Source organism: Stigmatopora argus, chromosome 9 (assembly GCF_051989625.1).
Source record: "Stigmatopora argus isolate UIUO_Sarg chromosome 9, RoL_Sarg_1.0, whole genome shotgun sequence".
Lineage (NCBI taxonomy): Eukaryota > Metazoa > Chordata > Actinopteri > Syngnathiformes > Syngnathidae > Stigmatopora > Stigmatopora argus.
In genome coordinates, this window is record NC_135395.1 from 18,973,653 (window position 1) to 18,995,584 (window position 21,932).

At 44.8% G+C, this 21,932-nt stretch overlaps 1 protein-coding gene across 4 annotated transcripts in view; it reads left to right on the plus strand.

Moving 5' to 3' along the window:
* The window catches only part of slit3 (slit homolog 3 (Drosophila)), a 129,677-nt gene that overhangs the window by 66,971 nt on the left and 40,774 nt on the right, over positions 1-21,932 (plus strand). For 3 of the 4 annotated variants that reach the window (XM_077609733.1, XM_077609735.1, XM_077609734.1), the window contains 6 exons: positions 5,009-5,080; positions 15,518-15,589; positions 17,195-17,358; positions 18,171-18,315; positions 21,148-21,219; positions 21,309-21,380. In XM_077609733.1, the coding sequence (XP_077465859.1) occupies positions 5,009-5,080; positions 15,518-15,589; positions 17,195-17,358; positions 18,171-18,315; positions 21,148-21,219; positions 21,309-21,380 (597 nt within the window). Of the gene's footprint in view, positions 1-5,008; positions 5,081-14,734; positions 14,896-15,517; positions 15,590-17,194; positions 17,359-18,170; positions 18,316-21,147; positions 21,220-21,308; positions 21,381-21,932 lie in introns of those variants that run through there. The other variant, XM_077609736.1, reaches the window with a different exon arrangement.

The following is a 21,932-nucleotide window of genomic DNA, read 5'->3' on the forward strand; positions in this document are numbered from 1 at the left end:
TCCGCCTGCCGATGACCGCCGTATTACCATTCTTTTTTTGATGATTGGCGGGGATAAAAGTCTCCGTCGGGAGCGCGCCGCCAATTTGCCGGGCGCGTTAAGCGGCTCGGCGTCGTCGTTTGCGAGAAGGTTCGTCGTGAATTTACGTAAGGCGGCGTTTCCCAACCACTAGGAGCAGTGGTCAGGCGTGCCGTGGGAAATTGCAAGTCAGTCGTACAATGTCATATTCGGAGAGAAAAATTCACCTGAATATAACTAGATTAAAATTGAACATATACAAGGTTCAAATCAAAGGTCAATTATAGAGTACCCTATGACAAGATTCTAATTGGTCATTTTGCTGCATATTTTTCTCAAACATGAACCGGAAGTTGTTTGCTTTCTACTTTTGGCGACGTAAAGTCTGTGCGAGCACAACATTTATTTGGTGTCATGTTAGGAGATTGAAGTCATATTTGGAGAAAAGTCATAAAATCATACGGTTAAAAACATGACATTACTTATTTTTGCATCACTTGAATTGATAAATGTTCAAGGTCAACTTTTGGTGACATTAGGTCAGTGGGAAAAATTTGATTTTGGAATCATGATGGGATTCCTGATGATAAAACTTTGATGAAAATGACTATTATTAATATCGGCGACATAGTTTTAAATGAACAGATTTTCAGATGGCGGTGACCCTTTTTTCAATGCAAAAAGTGTGCCGCAGCTCAAAAAAGGTTGGAAAAGACTGGTGTAATGGACCCTCAACCGGTCGCCAGTCTTTCCTAGGCCACACGTCGATGACCATTCGTCCTCGCCACGGAATTGGGAATCCATCCCACGCCCGCATCCGAGTCAGGCTAATGAACCACGACGCCATCAGGTGCACGGAAACTTTTTCAACCGGCCAATCACAGCAATGGCGATGGAGCAGTCCTATTTTGTTCAGAGTAAATTTAAGCGTTCTTTCACCGAGTATGCGGTCATATACGAGTGGCCGACGAAAATAAAAGAAATGAAGCGCGTATCACGGAAGTGTCTTCCGTACGCGCTATGATTCTGGGGCCGTATTAGAAGAGGTGAGTGGGGCCATAAAAAAGAAAAAAAGCTGGAGTCCTCCATCACGCCGGCCCCCGCGAAAGGCAAAAAAAAAAATCCTCCCTGACATTGTGTCCCCGGTGAACGCGCCATCGATTTTCTCCCCCGTCCTCCATCCTCCTTCCTCCTCTCTCTCCTCACTTGGCGCGCACACTCTCAATCGTCCGCCCGCCGTCTTCCCATTTGATTCCGTTTACGGCGCTTCGACCCGATGGCGTGAAGATAATGACACGCGTGAGGGCAAACACTTTACAAGTCAGGGTCGCTCCATTTGTCGGACGCTGGTGCGCTTCCTCAAGCCAAGCTTTCCTTAGCTGACGCTTGTCTTTACCTTTTCCTCGTTTTGACCCATTAAAAATCACGGTGAGGAATATTCCACCTTCAGAGCTAGCCAAGGGTGATTGGCTGTCATTGGCCCCGCCCACTCAAAAGGAATTATTAGATTAGTTCATCCAATCTGGGGCATTTTTTGGGGTGGCCATTGCAACATTTTAGTTGATTTTTTTCATCTTCACAAGGTTTAGCCAAACTTGACATTTCACCACTTTTTGTCAGTGGAAAGCGATACAGCATTTTTATTTTTTATTTACGGTTTCCCCTCCTCGGCTATCTCGCCTTGCACGCTTCACGCTCCGCTACCCACGATGCAGCGCGGCCCGAGTGTTTGTTTGAGTTATGAGTGCGGCGCCCGAGAGCGCCGACGCACAACTTCTTCACTCCTGTTGTTTATAGTAGATTACGCCGCATTTAATTGGGTGCTACGGACGGCGATAGACGTCCAATAAATGAAGCTTCCCAAAACGCCTGCTGCGTGAATTCATGGGGGAAAAAAAATGTTTTCATGAGGAAAATGCCAATCTTGACAGAAAAAAAAAACATATTTGAAAAGACGCATCTCCTTAAATGTATTAAATATACTTTTATGTACAATGTTTTAAATTTCGAGAAAGCTAATGACAAAGTTAAACAAAACGAGCCTATTGGAGAGTTGGAAATGTTTAAAAAAAAATGCGACACGGTCGATTGGTCGCCGATCTTTTGGTCGCCCGGAAGGTTATTGATAATGACCATTGAAATGGTTGCTCAAATTCCCTAAATACAAACTGCGAATGACTATTTAGTCATACTTAATGCCCTATTAATTATTAGGCTAAAGAAAAGCTCCAAATTTCCCGGATTTTTGTTGTTTTTTGTTGGATAACTTGTTAAGACCCTGACTGAACTGACGTCACTTCTTAAAGGGACAACGCATGTACATACAAACTCTTCTACACTCACATGTCGGATCAGTGAAACTGCTCATGGCTGGTGTTGTTTTACCTTGTTTTGTCGCCGGTCTTTTGCATCACTAAAATCTTGACGTTGGATAATTTCGCGGCCTCTCATAACGGCTAAAAAGGTGAGCTCGTTATTGGCGCGCTGAAAGCCCGAGCTGTTAAAATTGCGACCGGAGAAAATCTGTGGGAATGTCCCTTTTTCAAGCACCGCGAGCGCGCCCCGCACCGATGATTTTATCGCCGATCGGGCTCGTTCGGCCGGACGAGTAAATGCTGACTCGGCGCTTGGCGTCGCGCTGCAGTGTCTCCGTGAGCCGGATGTTTAGCCAGTCTGAAACCATGGCAGGATAAGCACGCTTTTAACCACCTATTCCAAAATATAACCTAATTCATCAGACAATATATGACCTAGAAAAATGGCCGGCGGCTAAACGGGAGGAAAGCGACGTATGCCGATGCTTGGTTTGCGTCATCAAACTTGAAATATCCTGAATCATTTGGCCACACGGCACGGAAGTATTTTATTTTCCAATCCATATCACCGCGGCAAGTACGATTTTTATCTGAGGAGCAGAATTTTGGAGAGCAATTTAATAGATGGGCAGCGCGAACGAGGCACTTCATCAGTCTGCACTGGATGCAGATGGAACGGCAAGATTGTTTATGGGGGGCTTGGGGGGGGGGGTTGCAGATGGTAGCCACTGGAAGGGACTGAATCACTCTGCCAATAGGCTTCGTCATAGACATGATTAAAGACTCTAATTACTTGGAAAGAAATTAAATTTGGGTCCCCCAGTCTTTACCCCGCGACGAACATCCGACGGACGCAGGCCGGCAGGACGGAGTCCTCCTCCACAAAGGAGCGTCTCGTCGACGTCCGATAGCAATCGCGTCACCGCTAATCGGGGTGCTCGGCCAACAACGCCGTCGGAGGAATTCAATCATTTCCCGGATGATGAAAGCATTTAGCGCCCAATGAGGAACGTGGCCCCCGAAGCCCGTCTTCAACTTAGACGTTTCCCGGAGAAATCCCCCCGCATAGGCCGGCGATCCCGACGCCATTCAGAGATAAGACGGGGTTAGTTCTTCGGAGAAGCGTTGAGTTTTTTATGTAGGCGATCCGGCAGATCACCAGACGGGGCGGGGATTCTTTTCAGCCAATTTGGCGGTCCCAACCCTCGGTCTCCGAATGTGACCCACCCAAATAATTGGAATTGTAAAATTTAAGATCCGTTTGTGTGTGACTTTATGTTAAAATAAGAGCTTAAACCTTCAGTTTCAAGCATGACTTTTGCATTGACCGCATTTTTTGCATTGAGTTCAACTTTTGAAGGTTTAAAGGCGTATAACATGATCCAGATGGTTTGCAACTCCAAAATCCTTATAAAACTAGCATTTTGATTATTTATGGCTTATATTCTGGAAATGTTCATCAAAATTCATTCCATTGTCATTTGATACCATCTTTACGGTATTTTGACTAAACTGTCCATGACACGGGCGTTTATTTTTTGTTTTCTGAGGACGCAAACGTTCCAACAACGGCCCTGGGCTCCAATTTGTATTTTCTTTATTTACGTTTCCATCTGGGCCCCAAGTGAATCGGCACCGAGCGTTAAGCGACGGCAGCTGGCGCTCGGATGGAGCGAATGTACGTGAAAAATGCGCCTTGCTGTAAATCTGCGCTTTTTATGGCCCTGATGCGCTAGCTAAAAATGGAGCGTCCACCTCGGCCACCGTTGCAAACGGATTTTTTTTGCCAACGATGCTAACCAGATGTTTGGCCCCTGCGGTTAACGTGCTTCCGGCTTTACGTTAGCTTGATCCTGTATTTTCCGGACAATAAGTTGCACTTTTTTGGTTGAGCCGGTAAAAGTTGTTTTTTGTTAAATGCTTTTTGGGTGTATTTGACAAAGAAAAGGGCCAATGTACCCAAAGTACTCCTTGAAATCCCACTTTAGGCGTAGTTTCGGGGGTGGTTGGGTTCACTTCACCAATTGAAATAAAAGCCAAGGACGGACGGCGGCGGCGGCTCTGGTAGCGGCACCCCGTCGGACGAGGCGTTTCGGGGCTGTCTGGCTGTCTGGCCGGCTGGCTGGCGGGCGGGCGGAAGTCGTGACCGCCGCTTGATTTACGGCGGCTTTGCTTTTAATGAAATTGTTTCAGTGACAGAGCCGGTAAAAGGCCCTTAATGGATTGGCCGGCCTAATGTAATGAAATTACTCCCTCTTTCACTACGCACGGGAAAAGAAAGAGAATAAAAGATGACATTGGCAGGAGGAGGAGGAGGAAAATGCAATTAATATTTACAGAAGAGACAAGAAGGCTGGGCACTTCCTTCTTTTTCTCTCTCTCTCTCTCTCCCTCCCTCTCTCTCTCCATCCCTGGGCGAGCGAGGCGGCAGGTGATAGGCTGCTTCCACGCCGGCCGTTTTGGCCACTTGTCTCTCTCCTCGCCGCTTCTCCTTTTTCCTCTCTTCTTCCTCCTCGGCGGAGGATCTCACTAGCGAGGTATCACCTCCTCTTCCTCGTTCTCTCCATTTTTGGGCGCGTGTATGTGTGTGTATGTGTGTGTGCATCCCCCCCTCCCCCCGTTTCATCTGACCGGACCTTGACACTCTGCCTTTTTTTTGCTGTGTGTGTGCGCAGGCAATTGGACAGCAACCACATCAGCTGCATTGAAGATGGAGCGTTCCGAGCGCTGCGCGATCTGGAGATTCTGTAAGTAGGGAAAAAACACTGCATGGCGTGGCATGGCGTGGCGGAGGGGGTACGCGCGTGTAAAGCTTTCCGTGCGCTGGGGAAAATGTGTTCTTTAGGGCTGGATGATGCGTCGTTTTTTTTTGCATGAATTGTTTGTTGAAAAGTTGCCGCGGTGCTGCGGGTAAAACTTGGGAATTAGGGAAAGGATGCCGGGCGAGAGTGGGAAAACAGACTTTTTGCTTGGATTTGGATGGCTGGGATGGCGATTGCGCGTCTTTGACGGCGCTGGCCGTCCAATCCGTTCTGGCTGGGAGGGGCGACTCAGAAAAAGGGGCGGCGTATTTCTGATTTTATTCATTCTAATATTAATGTAGTAGCTGAATCATGAATACATTTGTTGATTTGCCCCTACCACTCAAAATGTAGTATTTGACATCAAGCACTGTCCATGGTACTGAAGGATGACCAATTACTTCCATTCTTTCCAGTACAGAGTTGAACATCTATCGCTGTAACATTTGAAAAGAAAAACTATTTCTGCTTTTAATATTCACACGAGTGACCCAATGCACACACTTGTTGATTCAGCCCTCCCAGTGGAAATGAATTGGACGTCTATCGCTGTCAAAAGCCGCCATTGTCTTCCTACTCTCTGAAAGCCACATCTTCATTTATTTCGCAAAAGTATGCCTTTGCAGAAAAAAGTTGGGACACTCTTTCTATCGCAGCTTTTTCTCTCGGGCTCCCCCTGCCGTCCCGGAGGCCAATTCACATTTATTTTTGTGTTTTTCGGTTCCGTCCGAATCCACCGCCTTGCAACCACGGCGACGATGGCGCAGTGTGTCGCTGCCCCCTAACGCGCCGCCATGAATGATTCACCAGAAACGGTGAAGGACAAAACAAACGGGATGCTTTTGGGGCAGCGGCGGCCATCCTTTTTTGGTTTTGGGACGCCCCCCCCGCCCCCGACTTTTGATCCCGACCGCGCTTGATGCGGCACATTAGCAATTCATAAGAGGCTCGACAGCGGGATTTACAAGGCGCCGTAAATACACGGCAGACGGCGGGACGCGTGCATTAGTCGCCCCGCCGTGACATTTCAATTAAGCCAGCGACGCGCACGCCGGGCCGTGTATGCGCACGGCTTTCCGTAGACGCGGGCACGTCCATCTGTCCGGTCCGCGGGTTCGAATCCTTGAGCGAAATATGAAATACGTCCGATACATTTGAACTGAGCGTGGCGGCCGTGGATGTGAGTCCATTCCACAAAAATGTTTTTTTTGTGTACTCAGATCGAGAGTGAATATTCCCTCCGTTTCGCTTATCTTCGCAAGGATCGCAGGGGTGCCGGAGGCTATCCCGGCCAGACGACGGGGGATACCCCGAATCGGTTGCTAGCCAATCACGGGACAACCATTCCAGTGTGCTCTTATACTTGAGGACAATTAGCCTAGCATGCTTGTTTCGGGAATGTGGGAGGAAATCAGAACACCCAGAGAAAAGCCACCCTAACCCCCTAAACTCCACACGGGAAGGTCGGAACCCACTGGGGATCAAACCCTCCATCAGAAAACTATGAGGCGGATGTGCCAACCACTGCAACACCGTGGCGCAAGATTAAATATAAATGGCATTTCACTTAACTAAATTATACAACAGTATTTTACAAAATAAAAATCAGATTTCTTTTTGTTAGTTTAGAATCAAAATCTTGACTCTTGAAATACTGTAATTTACAGACTCTAAATCACCCTGCTTTTTCGAGGCCTGCGATTAATACTCAAGTGCGACTTGTGTATTTTGTTTTTTTTACTCAGACCACCAACAGCTGATGTTTTTGTTTCTGAAAGATTAAGACACGAGCGCCCTCCAAAAATTGGCCTCCAGTGTGACTTTTATCTATTTTTTTTCTCTTTTCAATGTCCGTTCTTTGGCTAGTGGGACTCACAGTAGCTTTTGATTTAACAAAACATACGAGAGCATTCTTTAAAAGCCGTCTTTTTTCTCAAGGAATGAATAAGCAAATCGAAAGGGCCGAATATCCCGCGTGTCGTCAACGTAAGTGGATGTGACACCTCGTCGGCGTGGAAAGAGCCCAGCCCCAAATTGAGTCAGTCACTCAGACATTTGTTCCATTAATAATAAATGCGCGCCTTGTGATCTTCTCCCTCTTCTATCACACTTTCTTTTTCCCTTTCTTCCCATGTTTTTTTTTTTTGGAGAGCCGTTATTGCCACCTGCCTGGCGTTTGTCCTCTTTTGATCCTTGTCCCGCCGTCCCCACGTCTCGATTGGCCGCCGTCGCCACAGCGCCGCCTTCCTTTTCCATCTGGCAACAAAAAAAAAATGGAAAAAGTAGAGCGTAACAGCAGCCGTTGTGGCTGTAAATAAATGATGGGCGCGCTTTTAGGAGCGGCCGGCCTCGCCACTTGCACGGAAGCAGAAAGTGAGGAGGGGGATGTTAAAGATGGCGTTTGGAAGGATTTACTCGCAAATGGACTTCTAGAATATGCATCTAAAATGATATTAGAGGATTTCATTTGGGTTATATTTGGAAGAGTCTTGGGCTAATGCATATTTATAGATTTATAGATGCTTTTGTGCTTGGTAAACTTTCGTTGGTCATTTCATATTGCATTTGGATTCATTCCTGTTGATTTTCAAGCTCACTTCCTGTCCATTTGCGGGCATTTCCTGTTGTTTTTGGGCCATTTCTGAATCTTCAACTTCCGTTGCTCAATTTCTGTTGATTTTGCATTGACGTCCTTTTCATTTGGTCAGTAATATCATGATTATTTATGTATTTTTCTCCGCCAACGAGCTGACTAATTGCAAAAATAATTGTCTTCTGTTCAAAATATGACGTGTTGTCATGTATATTTTCTCGCTCTGAATGTCTACTCGTTTTTTTTTTTTTGCGACAGCACGTTGGCTTTGATGGAGCGTCCCGAATAATCCCGTCACATCCGTAACGACCACGCGTAATGGCGCGGGCCCCTAACGAAGCGCTCTCGTAAATTAAACTTCTTTTTGTTTTAATTAGCCGCCGTTTATCCGAGCGGGGCCTTTTTATCTGGCGGACCAGTCGGAGTTTAATGTTGTTCCGTCGACCGTGAAAATAAATGGATGAATTGTCGTCGGGCCACTTTTATTAATACGACGCGGTCGTCATAAAGTTCATCGTTTCATTAGTAAGCGTTTTTTTCTTCCCAATTGATTTGTATTTATTATTCATTCATTTATTTCTCGACAAATATAGATATATTTTTCACTTAAACTGACCTCACATTTTGCCGTCAATTTTTTGGGGGTATATGGATCAATTCCTGTTGAATTTACGTCACTTCCAGTCGATAGCGTATCACTTCCTTTTAATTGTGCGTATTTATAAGTCACTTCCTGTTGATCGTGAACTTCCCACGTCTTTTTGGGCCGTTTCGCTCACTTCCTGTTGGGTTTGTAGCAATTCGAAGTCATGTTCGGTTAACAAAGTCTGCGCTCATTTTGACTTATGAAAGAGTCTATAAAAATAGATGATTAAATATCTAATCTAAATACGTATATTAAAATATTTTAAGAAATAAAAGGATGAAACGAACATGCTTCGGTAGACGTCAAAACCATTGGAACGATGGGCGCCACCAGTCAAAATAAGCGAATTATCGGCGACTAATCCATGGTCCGACGGACGGTTGGCCGCGCGTTAACGCCCGATTAGCGATTCCGCCGCGCCTGGCCGTGCGCCGGCTGGAGTGTGTCCAGTTAGCGTGGCCCCTAAGCGACGGCTCCCCGCGTGATGATGAATGGTAATTTGGATTTAACATAACTGGACTAACGAGCGCGCTAATGAGTCGGACGGCTCGCGCTCGGCGGGCCGGGGCCGGCGCCGCCGCGCATGCCAATGAGGCGCCCGCCGCGCGTGACGCGTGTTAATACGCGCCACGCCACGTGTTTGTGTGCGCACGTACCTAACGAGCGGTGGAGAGCGCCCCGTCGTCCTAATATGAAAGTGATTAATTAGTCATCGTTGGAATATCCTAATCGCTTGGATTAGATGGCTTTTTCCCTTCATTGATCTTTCGACTTTTCCACTTTTTTTCCTCCTTGCCGACAACAACGATTAATGAGAACAGGCGACGGGCTAATATTTTTATTTACGTCGAGTCTTTCATTTTTCATGAACGTCTTTCTCAGAGAGCCGCCGCTATAAATGGACTATAAATGCAAACGTACAGGCGATCGTTTTTTCCCAAAGGGATGCTAAACGTAAGGCGAAAAGAAATGTTGCCGCCGTGCCGTTAGGCAACATTCATCAAAAATGGAAATTGCCACTGGTGTATGAATACGTGAGCCTCGAATTCATCGGGTTTGACGGGAAGAAAGTCATTAATATGCGAGTAGCATGCTTTCCAAAAAAGTAGGGATGTGTTCGGCTAATATCTTTTAGATTAAACTCGCCACAGTATCAAGAAAAAAGTGATACATATTCATGTCACCATGAGGCAAAGTATATTTCTCTGGTGTGTACATTCATTTTCCGTACCGCTTATCCTTAATGGGGTCACGGAGGGTGCTGAGGGAACCGGAATACCCGGAGAAAAGCCACACTGGCCCAGGGCGAAGGAACCCATCGAGATTTGAACCCTCCGTCTCAGAACGGTGACGTGATCACCGGCAGTGCAGGATTTTACCACGGTAATTATATCTAGTTAGTTAGTACTTGTAGTAGTCGAGTCAACTGGTGTGGAAAAAAAATGCTATTTTGTTGTTATCGCTTTTCGGCAATTCTCTCACGAAAAAAAAAATCATTTGTACTTAATATCGTTTTTGACGAGCGTCAGATCGGCAAATCACGACGGCGAATGGGACGGGAAGCGCGGAAGCTTGGGGGCGACGCCGGGGCGACGTGGGCGCATTTAGCGGGAGTGCGGCTAAGACTCGGCGGAGCCTAAAAATGGAAAGAGCCGCGGCTGCATAATTAATGATGGCTTTCCTCCACCAACCAGAAACGGCGTACAAAAGTGTGTGCGTGCGTGCGTTTTAGCGGCGTAGTTTTAGCCAAGCGGCAACTGTCATCATTCATAAGCCGAGTGGCAAGGTGACTTTGTCCCCCAAAGCGCATGTGCATCCATTTTATGCCTTATTAACTCTCAATGATCATCTTGTCCTTGTTGTTTTAACTTTCTTCACCAGCGCCAAGTAGAATACGGTCTTGGAGCGTTTTTTTTTCTTTTTTTCTTTCACGTCTTTTACCCTCGTGTTGCTCATCCGTGTAAATAATGTGTTTGAGATATGAAACGTGATCAATTTCTCCCTCTTTGTTCAATTCCTTCTCGCTGCCCAATGAGCTCCTTCCCATTCAGCCATTCCTTGTGCTTTCTTCACAGTCCGCTCGCTGTTCAATGTCCCCTTCTTTTGAGGCTTCAATTAGCCATCTTCTTTTTATGCTGTGTACCTTGACTTCCTCACATTTATGTCCCCATTCCCCTTATTTTAGAACCTTTAATGGACTCCTTTACTATTTCTCAATCCCTTGCTTCATAGTTGATTCTCAATGCTTCTCTCAATCACGATATAAATCAGTGGTTCCCAAACTATCTTACCTGACGCCCCCCTTCTTGCTTCCAGTAGACCCGCACGCCCCCCCCCCCTCCCACTTCCTCTTTTGCCCATGTGAACTTACTTTATTTTATTGCATTTATTTCTTAGCATTGTTCAGGAAAACAGATCTCTGTTAATAGAAAACGGGTTGGACTGTTGGAGTGACTGCTATAATCATATTTTGCATGTATTTAATAGCAGATATTTGTTCTTTGATTTTATTATTCTTATAATCTATTTAAACATTTTTTTTAGCAGATGACTTCACGCCCCCCTTGAATTCTCTTTACGCCTCCCAGTTTGGGAACCACTGATCTAAATCCTCCTTGGATTTCCAACGTTGTTTTAACCATTTCTCTTCTCTCATCCCACTCTCTTTTGGTCCTTTTTCATGCCCAAACTGAGTTTCTCCTTGTTTTTCCACGCGCCACCCGTCTCAATCCTTCCGTCCTTCGGCCAAGCCAATGGCAAAAGGACCAGCGGTTCCTAATGGGAAAAACAACCCCCCCCCCCCAAGCCCCTCGAACGTTTCCAACGAGACGCAAACTATCGTTAAGGTCAAACGCGACCCCGAATTCAACCCTCCTTCCGAGAAGTTCCCCCACCGCCGTTTTCGCTGGGCCACGGGCGCACGGACGCGTCCAAACCTTACTGGTCGGCCGTCTGATGCGAGGTCAAAAGCGTTGCGGTTGTAAATACCTCGGCCAGGCCGCTAATGACGCGGGGCCCCCCGACCCACCTCCCGCTGGGCTTTTTAGCCTTCAGCATTTCCCAGAGTGGTTTCCAATGGCAACCTCCTGGAAATCCAGTCCATGGCGGGACTTTGTTTTATGAAAGCAATCTTACGTTCGGACGCGGCTGCGATACAAAGCAAGTCACCGTGAGTTGTGGTTTTAAAGAAAGAAAGAAAAAAGTACTAGTAAAGTGGATGTTATGCCCCATGGGAAGTTTGAAAAAGGACACAAGTTAACCACGGAAAGCACTTAAGTCCTGGACTTAAAGGTCCACAAAGGCCAATGAAAATGTCATCTTCCTCGTCAAAGTAAATGAATGGCGGCCGAATATGCTTTTACATGATTTGACCCTTTCATTCCTGCATTTACATTGAGAAAATGTACACATCAAAAAGCATTGGGGGAAATACAATGTAAGGGTCGTGTTAAATAACACAATATAGAATGTTGAAATTGAAAACTACAATGAAATTGGGAAAATCTTATGTTCTAAATGAGAAACTAGGATTCAAAACAAATGAAAACAATTCAAATCAAATTTGTAACAATTGTAAAATCTAACAAAACAAAAAAAAATAGAACAAATAAATCAACATTTAAAAAAACAAAAGAAACTATGGCCTGTTCCAATCCGATTTGTTAATTTGGGCCCGTATTGTAATTTGATATTTGTTTTTATTTTTGTTATAGTCAAAACATGCTTTCTTTGTGATATACTCTGTTACTGTTTGTAATGAGATGTGGGCCCACTTAACGCACGTGTTTGCCTTGCGCTTTGATTTAAAAGCAGCACCGTAGCACAAATCGGATCGGATCTTTTTACTCCAAAATAGTCTATCTATCATATAGCATAGTATCGAACCGGGACGTCACACATTTTTATTATTATGATTTATTACATTTTTTTACAATTTCAATAGCTATGGGTTTATGACTTTTGACTACTCTCTGACAAGGTTGTGTAGCGCACACATTTGTGTGTGGCGTCCACCGACCGTGTGCAGGTCGTGGCCAAGAAACAGGCGATAACGTCGCTTAGCTGCAAGCGCCACCTCCCTCTCCATCACAAACTCCCACCCTCCCCTTCCTCCTCTAGTGCGACACATACACGGCAGGGTGTGTTGCCTCTTCTAAAGAGTCTCCTCCATCAACGACCGCAGAGGCCATTTTACCGCGTGGAATGGTGGAGCCAGGTCGGCGCTTGAAGGAGCGCAACAACCTTTTGGCTCCACCCGTCGACGGCGCCGCCACTCCGTATTTGCCGGGACGCGTCCACCGAGTCGGACAGAAAAATCGCTTGGAAAATTTGGCCGTTAGTGGTCGGCGTGTTAGCGAAAGGGAGGGACAAACGCCCGCTTCTGGTACCAAAGTTCAGGACATAGAAGAGTTGGTTAGCACGTCCGCCTCGCCGTTCTGAGATGCAAGGTTCAATCCCTGGGTCGGACTACGTGCCGTTTGCATCTACTCCCCGTGCCTGCGTGGGTTTTTGCTGGGTGCTCTGGTTTCCCCCCACATCCCCAAAACAAGCATTTTTAGCTCATTGGATACTCCAAATTGTGTGCATGACTGGTCGTTTGTCTACGATTGGCTGGATGCCAAATTAGGGTGTCCTCTGATTGGTGCCCGAAGTCAGCTGGGATAGGCTCCAGCACCCCCCACAATCCTTTTGACGTTAAGCGGTATGGAAAATGAGTGAATGTTTTTATAGATATATGTATATAGATCTGATATTTCATGTTAGAAAAAAGCAAAAGAAATGAGCATTTTATTAGGAATGAAAGCAAGATTTATGTTTTGATAATATCTTGCAAATTAAGAGGGAATGACATTGGAAGCGAAGACAGTTACGTGCTACCTTTGGATCTTGTCACACTGTCGCAAAATCACCGTGGCTCGTTCCCGGATATTTTGCGGTCAAAGTGCAACGTGACCCAACATTCTCATTTGACATTTGCGAACGGTACGGCAGCCCGCCGGACCAAATCCGCCTGACCATTCCAGGTTTCCTTTCCACCCACAAATCTTGGTTTTAGTCGCCCACCGCTTCAACTCCCGGCCCACGCGAAACTCGATCCGAAAATGATCCGGCCTGTTTATTTGCACTCATTCGGCGCCGTCGCAAGCGTATTAAGGCCGAGGGAGATGTCCGAGCGTCGAGGTGGGAGGAAAGCGGAAGCCAGGAGGGGCCCTTGTTATTCCGCAATTAAATTACAGAGGCGGGCTGGAATCGCCTCTGATGGCGCGCGCCCGAGCGCGAAACTCGATCCCCCCCGCCGCCGAGGGCGCGGGAGAAAAAACAGCCCGTCGGAAAGGATGCGGGGAAGAGCACTAGGTAGGAAGATCAACGGTGCGCGCCGTGTTTTGGGGGATGAGCGCCTCTTAGCGTAAACACGGAAACTCCCGCCTAATGAGTCCAATTGGAGCACTTGGGACAACGTTGGCGTTAAACAAACCGCGGCGGCTTTGCGGGCGCCGGATTTGGATCTTGCTCAGCTACCTTTTGAAATCAATGCCCTCATTGTGGGAATTGCTTCGTTTGGGGTTTTTTAACCGTCTCTTTGTATCAATATTTGACAGGAAATGGGTTTTGTCAAAGAAGGTTTTTCACCATGAGGTGACCTAAACATATATATGTATATATATATATATATATATATATATATATATATATATATATATATATATATATATATATATATTTTTTTTTTTTATTAGATTTTTAACATTAGTGGCCATGTGGCGAATAATATTGTTTTTGCAAATCTCCATTTTACAACACAAATGTAACATTTAAAAATTGGTTTGGGCGTTTAGTGGCGTCCACCAATGAGTTAAATTATCATAGAATTAACAAAGAGTGATGTGAATTGTGGAATAATTTCATTTTTACATCCATATTTGGCAATAAATGGTAAAAATGTGTGCAAGCTAACTAATCATTTCTTTGAATACTTTAGGGTTTGCTTATTAAAGGTGCTACAGCATAGTTACTAAACAAAATAATGAAGTATACATATTGTAAACCCTAGTGAGGATAAAGCGGTTCAGAAAATGAGATGAGATATTTGAAATTGGAACATTCTCACTGGGGTTCAAATATAAATGAATATAAATCCATAAATGAAAGAATATCTGGAGTGAAAATGGCCATCGCTCGCCGCCATTTTCAGCCCACCATCTCATTTGTGAGCGATAGTCCGGCTATTTTTCATGCAAAGTGCTTTTTTGGCCACTTTTGTCCGTCCCGCGAGTGCCATCTTGTAAAAAGCTGTCTTACGAGCTTTCAGCCACCTGAAAAAAAATAACAAAAATGGACGAAAAGCCTTTTGGTCCCCGCTGAGTTGCTTTGATGGAGCAGCTTTCTGTTTTGGTTTTTTTTTGCGTCTCTTCCACCACGTTCTCTCTTTGCGCGGTTCTATTTTCTAGGCTTGAGGACGCTTGGAAATCGATAATGTTTATTTTTTTCCGGCCTGCCTCGAGGGAGGAAAGTCAAAACCGGGTGAGAAATGTTCAAAATTGGAGTCAATTGACCTTAGGTTTCTCTATTTGAATGTTTTTTTTGGTGTTCAATTTGAGGTACAGTGCTTTAGTCCATCAATTGGCCAAAAAGTGGATAAGTCACATTATGAAATGGGAACATCATCAAACAAAATGTGGAATAATATTTCAAATATTGCTCAAAACTTCAGCAGTGAAATTGCCATTTTTGTATGTTTTCTATCCAAGCACACTATATTATGCCAGGTCTTCAATTTCCATCTATTTGAACATATATTTGGATAAAAGTCCCACATTGCTGATTTTTTTGATTGAAATTTTGCCATCACTGCAATCTCGCTTGATAGAAATACTTGGTGAGATTCCAAAAATGGCTCAAATGGTAGTGTTTTTTTTTTTTTTGTGGAACTCCAGTCAGTGAGTGTGTGGACCATTGCATGTTCTTTCTCCCGAACGCATGAGTGTGGATTTGCTGTGACATTTATTGGGATGTGCATGAGCGCATGCTTCCTGGAACTGCAACTGCTAATGAATTTGTTTTTCTTCCCTCCCTCCCTCCCTCCCTCCCTCCCTCCCTCTCTCCATCTCCCTCTTTCTCTTTTTTCTCTTTTTTTCTTCTTCAGCACACTCAATAACAACAACATCAGCCTCATCCCGCTGTCCAGCTTCAACCACATGCCCAAGTTGCGGACGCTGTGAGTACAAAACGTTCATCTAGATCAGGGGTCGGGAACCTTTTTGACAGAGATAGCCATAAACAATTCATATTTTCTAATGTTAATTCTTGAGAGCCAATCTCGGAATTGAAAAGTAAAAATATATGAAAGTGTAATTTTTTGTTGTTGTCATTTCATCACTTTTAACGTACAAAAAGTCTCTGATTAATTAATTGATTAATATCTATGAATGGGCGGCCCGGCGGATGAGTGGTTCGCGCGTCAGCTTCACAGCTAAAAAAAAAAAAGGGATTTTATTTTGTGCGCTCCATATGATTTGCTGTGCGCAGAGAAGATGAGAGTAGTGCGCAATTGCGCACGCGCGCAGCATAGAGGGAACATTGCTTGCAGACAACTTATAATATATTTGGATTCATAATTGATGAACTGATAAATGACATTGCTTACAATACAATTCTTTAGCAGCCGATAATGACTTCTAATAATACTTGATAACTTGACGACTAAAGCAATCCTTTATGGCCATCCCAACAAGAATAAATGTCGCATCAGATTTGTGTTATCAGTAAATAAAAATGCGTCCCGCCAGCCCACCGGCTAACGTGATTTACATATTAGCCGATAAGTCCACTCTTTGCCGAAATCGTCAGCGGTCGTTTGAGTCCGAGCGCCAGTTTTTGGCAGTTCCGATAGGAATAAACGGGACACGTTGCATTTTATGTTTATCGGTCATAAAAAAAAGACGTGTCCCGCTAGCCGCATTGTGCTCCCTGCTTTAATCCTAGCTGTGGGTAATTAAGGTGAGCTCAGGGGGTGGGCCGTCTACAGCCGGAGGGGGGTTGACTATAAACCCCATTTATAAAGGGAGAGCGGTATTAAAAGGCGCTGCCCCCGCTGCTGCCGTCAATGGGCTCGTCCGTCCGTCTCTGTTCCGTAACGGGATTTGCGCCAAGCTTTATCCTAAAGTCAGGCCGGCCAATAATGCGCTGACAAGACCACCTGCCGTGTTGCCGCCCCCTGATCCACCCGGCCGCTGCCTCCTCGTTGTCGTCCTCCCCGGCGACTCTTCGGGTGTCCGTTAAAATCCCTTAACTTGTTCCCTGCCAGTTACGTCGTCGTGAAATCCGATTTCAACGGGCGAGGCTGCCGTTGAACCATCAATTTTGGCCCAATCCCACACTCGCTAGTTTTCAGTATCTAATTTGGTCGCCGGATCGGTTCCGGTATACGGCGTTGGATTGCTACCGCCATTCTGTAAACGCAACATGAAGTACATCGGGCGTAATACGTGTTCTGTAAGCAACGTGTGAAAATACCATGACCGTAAAATATGTTTTACGCGTACGGTTTGCTGTCGTTTGCGATTCTCGACCCATCGGGCGTCGGGAAGTGGTGCAAATTCTGGGTTTACTGTCCAATGACATTGCAGGCAAGTATAATTAGGAAGTCTGGGGTAATAGTACGCTTAACACTGAAATATATCCCAGAAAGTGTTCCTTTGTTCAGTCCACCTGTTAATGTCTATACTAAATTGCATTGCAGAATTTAACAAGGTAGCCTACTGTCAATTACAGTTGATCTGATAGTACCTAAAGGTATGTTTTGCAACCCTTTTCTCCTCAGTCGCTTGCACTCCAACAACCTTCACTGTGACTGTCAGCTTTCCTGGCTCTCCGATTGGCTGCGGGCGAGGCGGGGCCTGGCGCCCTTCACCCAGTGCATGGCCCCCGCCCACATGAGGGGCCTGAATGTCCCCGATGTACCCAAGAAGGATTTTCTCTGCAAAGGTGAGTTGTTTTAGGCGTATGGCGGTGGCCTCGACTGAACCAGGCTGATCCAGTTTGTGGAACCAGAAAAATCATACCATCATCGTTTGTTAAATTGTTCAAATGTGGCCCGGTCCCTGAAAAACAATACCACGTTGAGGCTTTTCAAATCGTTGAATTACAACAAAACAACAACTTTGTCTTCCTTTGTTTCGAGAAACTGTTGGCTAATATTCAATGGATAACCACATTCAAATGCTAATTGGATTGAGAGTGTTTAACTATCAAAACAAGGAACCCAAATGCCAAAATATCGAACCACACATACACATCAGCTCCGTTACTTTACTCTCGTCTACTATTTTATGTTACTGTCGCTCATTATTTGCATTGGCCGAGATGTCCTCGCCATCAAGGCCCAGAAAAATGAACAATTGCTCGGATCTTATCTGGTATCGATGACATTTTGTCTCCAAAATATGCTCTCCTATCATTTGAAAGCCACTATTTGTTGCAAACGCCTTTTAAAGTGAGACGGGAAGGCCCCGTCAGGATCCATTAGAAGCCGACCGCGTTATCGCCACGAGCTCAGGCAGCTCAGCGCCAAGGCGTCCATTCTAACGGCGACGCCGTGCGGAAAAGCGCACGTTCAGCCAAAAGAAAGGTTTTCCTTATCAATGTTTGGAAGCTCCTGATTCAGCCGGCCGCTAATGGACTTGTCAAGCGTCCTTTTTTCTGCTGATTAACCCGGTCGATGGGTCGCTCGGTGGGCCCTTCCTTCCTTCCGCGCTTTTCTGCGTGGGATCCTGATGGCCCTTTGCGATTGCCCTCAGGCCCCGTCCCCGCCGAGCCCAGGACGTGCACGCCCCTGGTAGCGGTGTGTCCGCCCACTTGCACCTGCAACAACAACATCGTGGACTGCCGGCGCAAAGGCTTGACCGAGATACCCGGCAACCTCCCGGAGGGAATCGTCGAAATGTAAGAAAAACCTTTTCTGAATTCACGTCAATCATGTTGGTACTTGACTAGGCCGTGCGTGTAGGGCACGGGTGTCCAAGCGGCGGCGGGGGGCCCAAATCGGCCCTTCGCTTGAGTTTGTTTGGCCCGTAAAAATAAGTCACGTGTGCCCACTTCATGTTTCAGGTGAAATTTCAAACAAAGATTGTAGAGAATATTTTAGTCAAAATGTTTAGCATTTTCTTGGAAATTATTACATTTAAATATACTAAAAAAGGAAATTATTACATTTAAATATACTAAAAAAGGAAATTATTACATTTAAATATACTAAAAAAGGAAATTATTACATTTAAATCTACTAAAAAAGGACATTATTACATTTAAATCTACTAAAAAAGGACATTATTACATTTAAATCTACTAAAAAAGGACATTATTACATTTAAATCTACTAAAAAAGGAAATTATTACATTTAAATCTACTAAAAAAGGAAATTATTACATTTAAATCTACTAAAAAAGGAAATTATTACATTTAAATATACTAAAAAAGGACATTATTACATTTAAATATACTAAAAAAGGACATTATTACATTTAAATATACTAAAAAAGGACATTATTACATTTAAATATACTAAAAAAGGAAATTATTACATTTAAATATACTAAAAAAGGAGGCAGTATCCATGGAGCAAGCTCATTTCAAAATGTCGACTCGACATTTGGATTGACTTTCCAATACACGACTTGCTCAATGTCAGATTTGTGCATGCTGGCAGTCAATGTCGTCCATCTTTCAATCATCATCTAATCGCCACCTCGGCCTGATCGATTTTTTTTTTCTTCTTGTTTGCATTGTGCTTCTAAAGTGACTTCCCTTTAACGTGTTCTATAGTTCTACGCCACTAAGTGCCTTTATCTCAACCTTGTGTCAGGATTTATTTTCCATTGCCCTTAGGAATATCCACGCTAATGCCGTACACGCGTCTCCTTCTTTAAATGAATTTGCACAGGTTAACCGCGACAGCAAATTGTTTGGTACGCTGCAGTCGTCACTTAAAGAGGCGAGTGAATGCCGGCCAAGAAACAAACATGGCGGCGTTCACATTACAATGTGAAATGGGAATTTGGGCCTTTTATAGCAAGTTTATCTAGAATGCTTTGTGAAATCATTCAAATCACCTTGAAATACTACAACGGTGACTTTAAGATGATAGCAGGCCATATTTTGCGCACTAAAATAGCGGCAGAAAAGCGGTCAGTGGTGCTAAAACACAAGCCTTCGAGGCCAGTCCTTCAAGCTTAAATCGATTAAACGTCTATCACCGTCAAAGACAGGCAATTAGTTCATAAAAAATATATATTGTCGTACTTTTTTTTTAGTTGGCTGGCTGGTGCTGTGACAGCTTATGTTGTGTTTTGTCTGTTCTTCCCTATTTGACGATTACTTTAACGTATAATGTTTGTTTTTGCTTTCTGACAATTCAAAAAAACAAATTGCATCTTATATTTCATTGACTAGATCAGGGTTCAGGAACCTTTTTGACAGGGTGAGCCTTAAACAGTTCAAATTTTCAAATATTATTCATTGAGAGCCATACTTAGAATTTAAAAGAAAACATACATACGAATGTGTGCACTTTTTAGTCATTTCACCGCTTTTAAAGTATAAAAAGTCTCTGAATTCTCTTGACAACATTGTTACGCTGTCGCTAATCAATGAGTGTCAATGTGAGTATGCATGAAGAAGAGTGTAGAAAAAAATAGATTAAAAAAGTGGCACTAGAAGTAGTGTCAACATGACGCTTCCTATTGGTGCGTTCGGGACTTAGCTCTCTTACCAGCGATTTCTATATTTTACATCACAGGTTGGCGGAGAGCCATATGCGCCTATCAAAAGAGCCACATGTGGCTCCCGAGCCATAGGTTCCTGTTAGAATAATCCCTACCCCTGGACTAGATGATACGCTATTACTTTTTAATTTTTTTATGTGGCGTGATTAATAGTCCGAAAAATGCAAAATAGCTTTTAAATACATGATCTCAGCATCCTGTCTTGGAAAAGTCCAAATAGTTGATTCAGGATGAACTGGTGGAGCCGTCCTCTGCTTTTCACCTTGACAAAGCTGTCTGCCACGATGGATGGATGGATGGATGAGGTTGAAAAGTATGGAGGTCAAGAACAGGTTGCGAGTGCGGGTTAAAGCGGAAAATATGTCTTTTCATCAAGCTGACAGCTGACCCTGCTCCCAGCCTTGAAGCCTCCCCATCTTGACCCCCCCGTCCCCCCTCCCCGAACTCGTCGTCGTTAGCCATACACCACCGCAGTACATTTTTGCAAATGAGCCAGCGGGCGGCAAGCGTTTTAGCGTGCAAATTGCTTTGTTTTTGTACAACTTGTCAAATATTAGCCGCCAACTGCTGTCAGACACGCATGAATTATCGCGCACGCCAACTATTGCGTCAAACATTTGGGCTCTTTTTTTTTTTCTACTTTGAGTCAACAAACAAGCACAAATCAGCGGAGATTACATTTTTTTTTCTTTCGGTGCAGGGGTGATAAAAGAACTAAAAATGGAAATGTGTGAAAAACAGTCATTTAATTGTATTCCCAAAATAAAGGGAGGGTGGGGCGGGCGGGGTTAATCTGTGTATAGTCATAATTTTAACTGAATTTTGGCCTGAAACATGAGTGGACACCCACCATTGACTTTATTGGGGCCCACAAAGCGATTGGCCCTCGGTCACTTGTGAATGACGGCATAGGCATCCTGCATAATCTCCTTTTTGGTGTTCATATTCTGTTGTGCTGATTGTCTCTTCATTTTTTTGTTTACTCATATTCAGTCGCTTGGAGCAGAACTTGATCAAAAGTGTCCCACCGGGGGCCTTTTCGTCCTACAAGAAGCTGAAGAGAATGTGAGTATGTGGTAAATTGCCTTGGTAATTCATACGTGAAGGCATAACACACGCTCATGCCAAACTCAAACATTCTATTCCTCCCACAGAGACTTGAGCAAGAACCAGATTTCCGACATGGCCGCCGACGCCTTCAGCGGCCTCCGCTCGCTGACCTCCCTGTAAGTCAGCCACCGCAAAAAAAACGCCGTTTTTCTTTGATTTGTTCGAACCGTGCCACGCCAAGCGGTTCTTCCGCCTGTCTTTGGAGCGGGCGGTCTGGGTTCGAGTTTGGGGGTCAGCCGGGATAGGCTCCAGCACCCTCCCGAGCCCGCTCTGTGGGTGAGCGGTACGGAAGATAAACAAATAAACCCCAGCCATAGTTCTTAAGCTCCAAAAATTTTGCATCATTAATTTTTTAAAAGCGCAAAGTAATGGAGGTGCTACTGAAAGGTAGATTAAGTCAACTGAGTCCCCACTGAGGGCGCTCTCTGCTCCCAGTAATTGCATTTCCACTCATTTAGCAAATCCAAATATTGTAGCTGACACCCAAAGGGAGAGAAACACACACACACACACACACACATGCTGGAGTCGATTTGTGCGGCCAGGTTGGCGCTTGTAATGGGCGAGCGAGCGCGTGTGTTGTTTGCGCCTCTCTAACTGGGGCCGGCGCGATAACAACATGAAGGACAGTTTAATTTGAGTCAATCCGGAGCGTGAAAACGAGACGG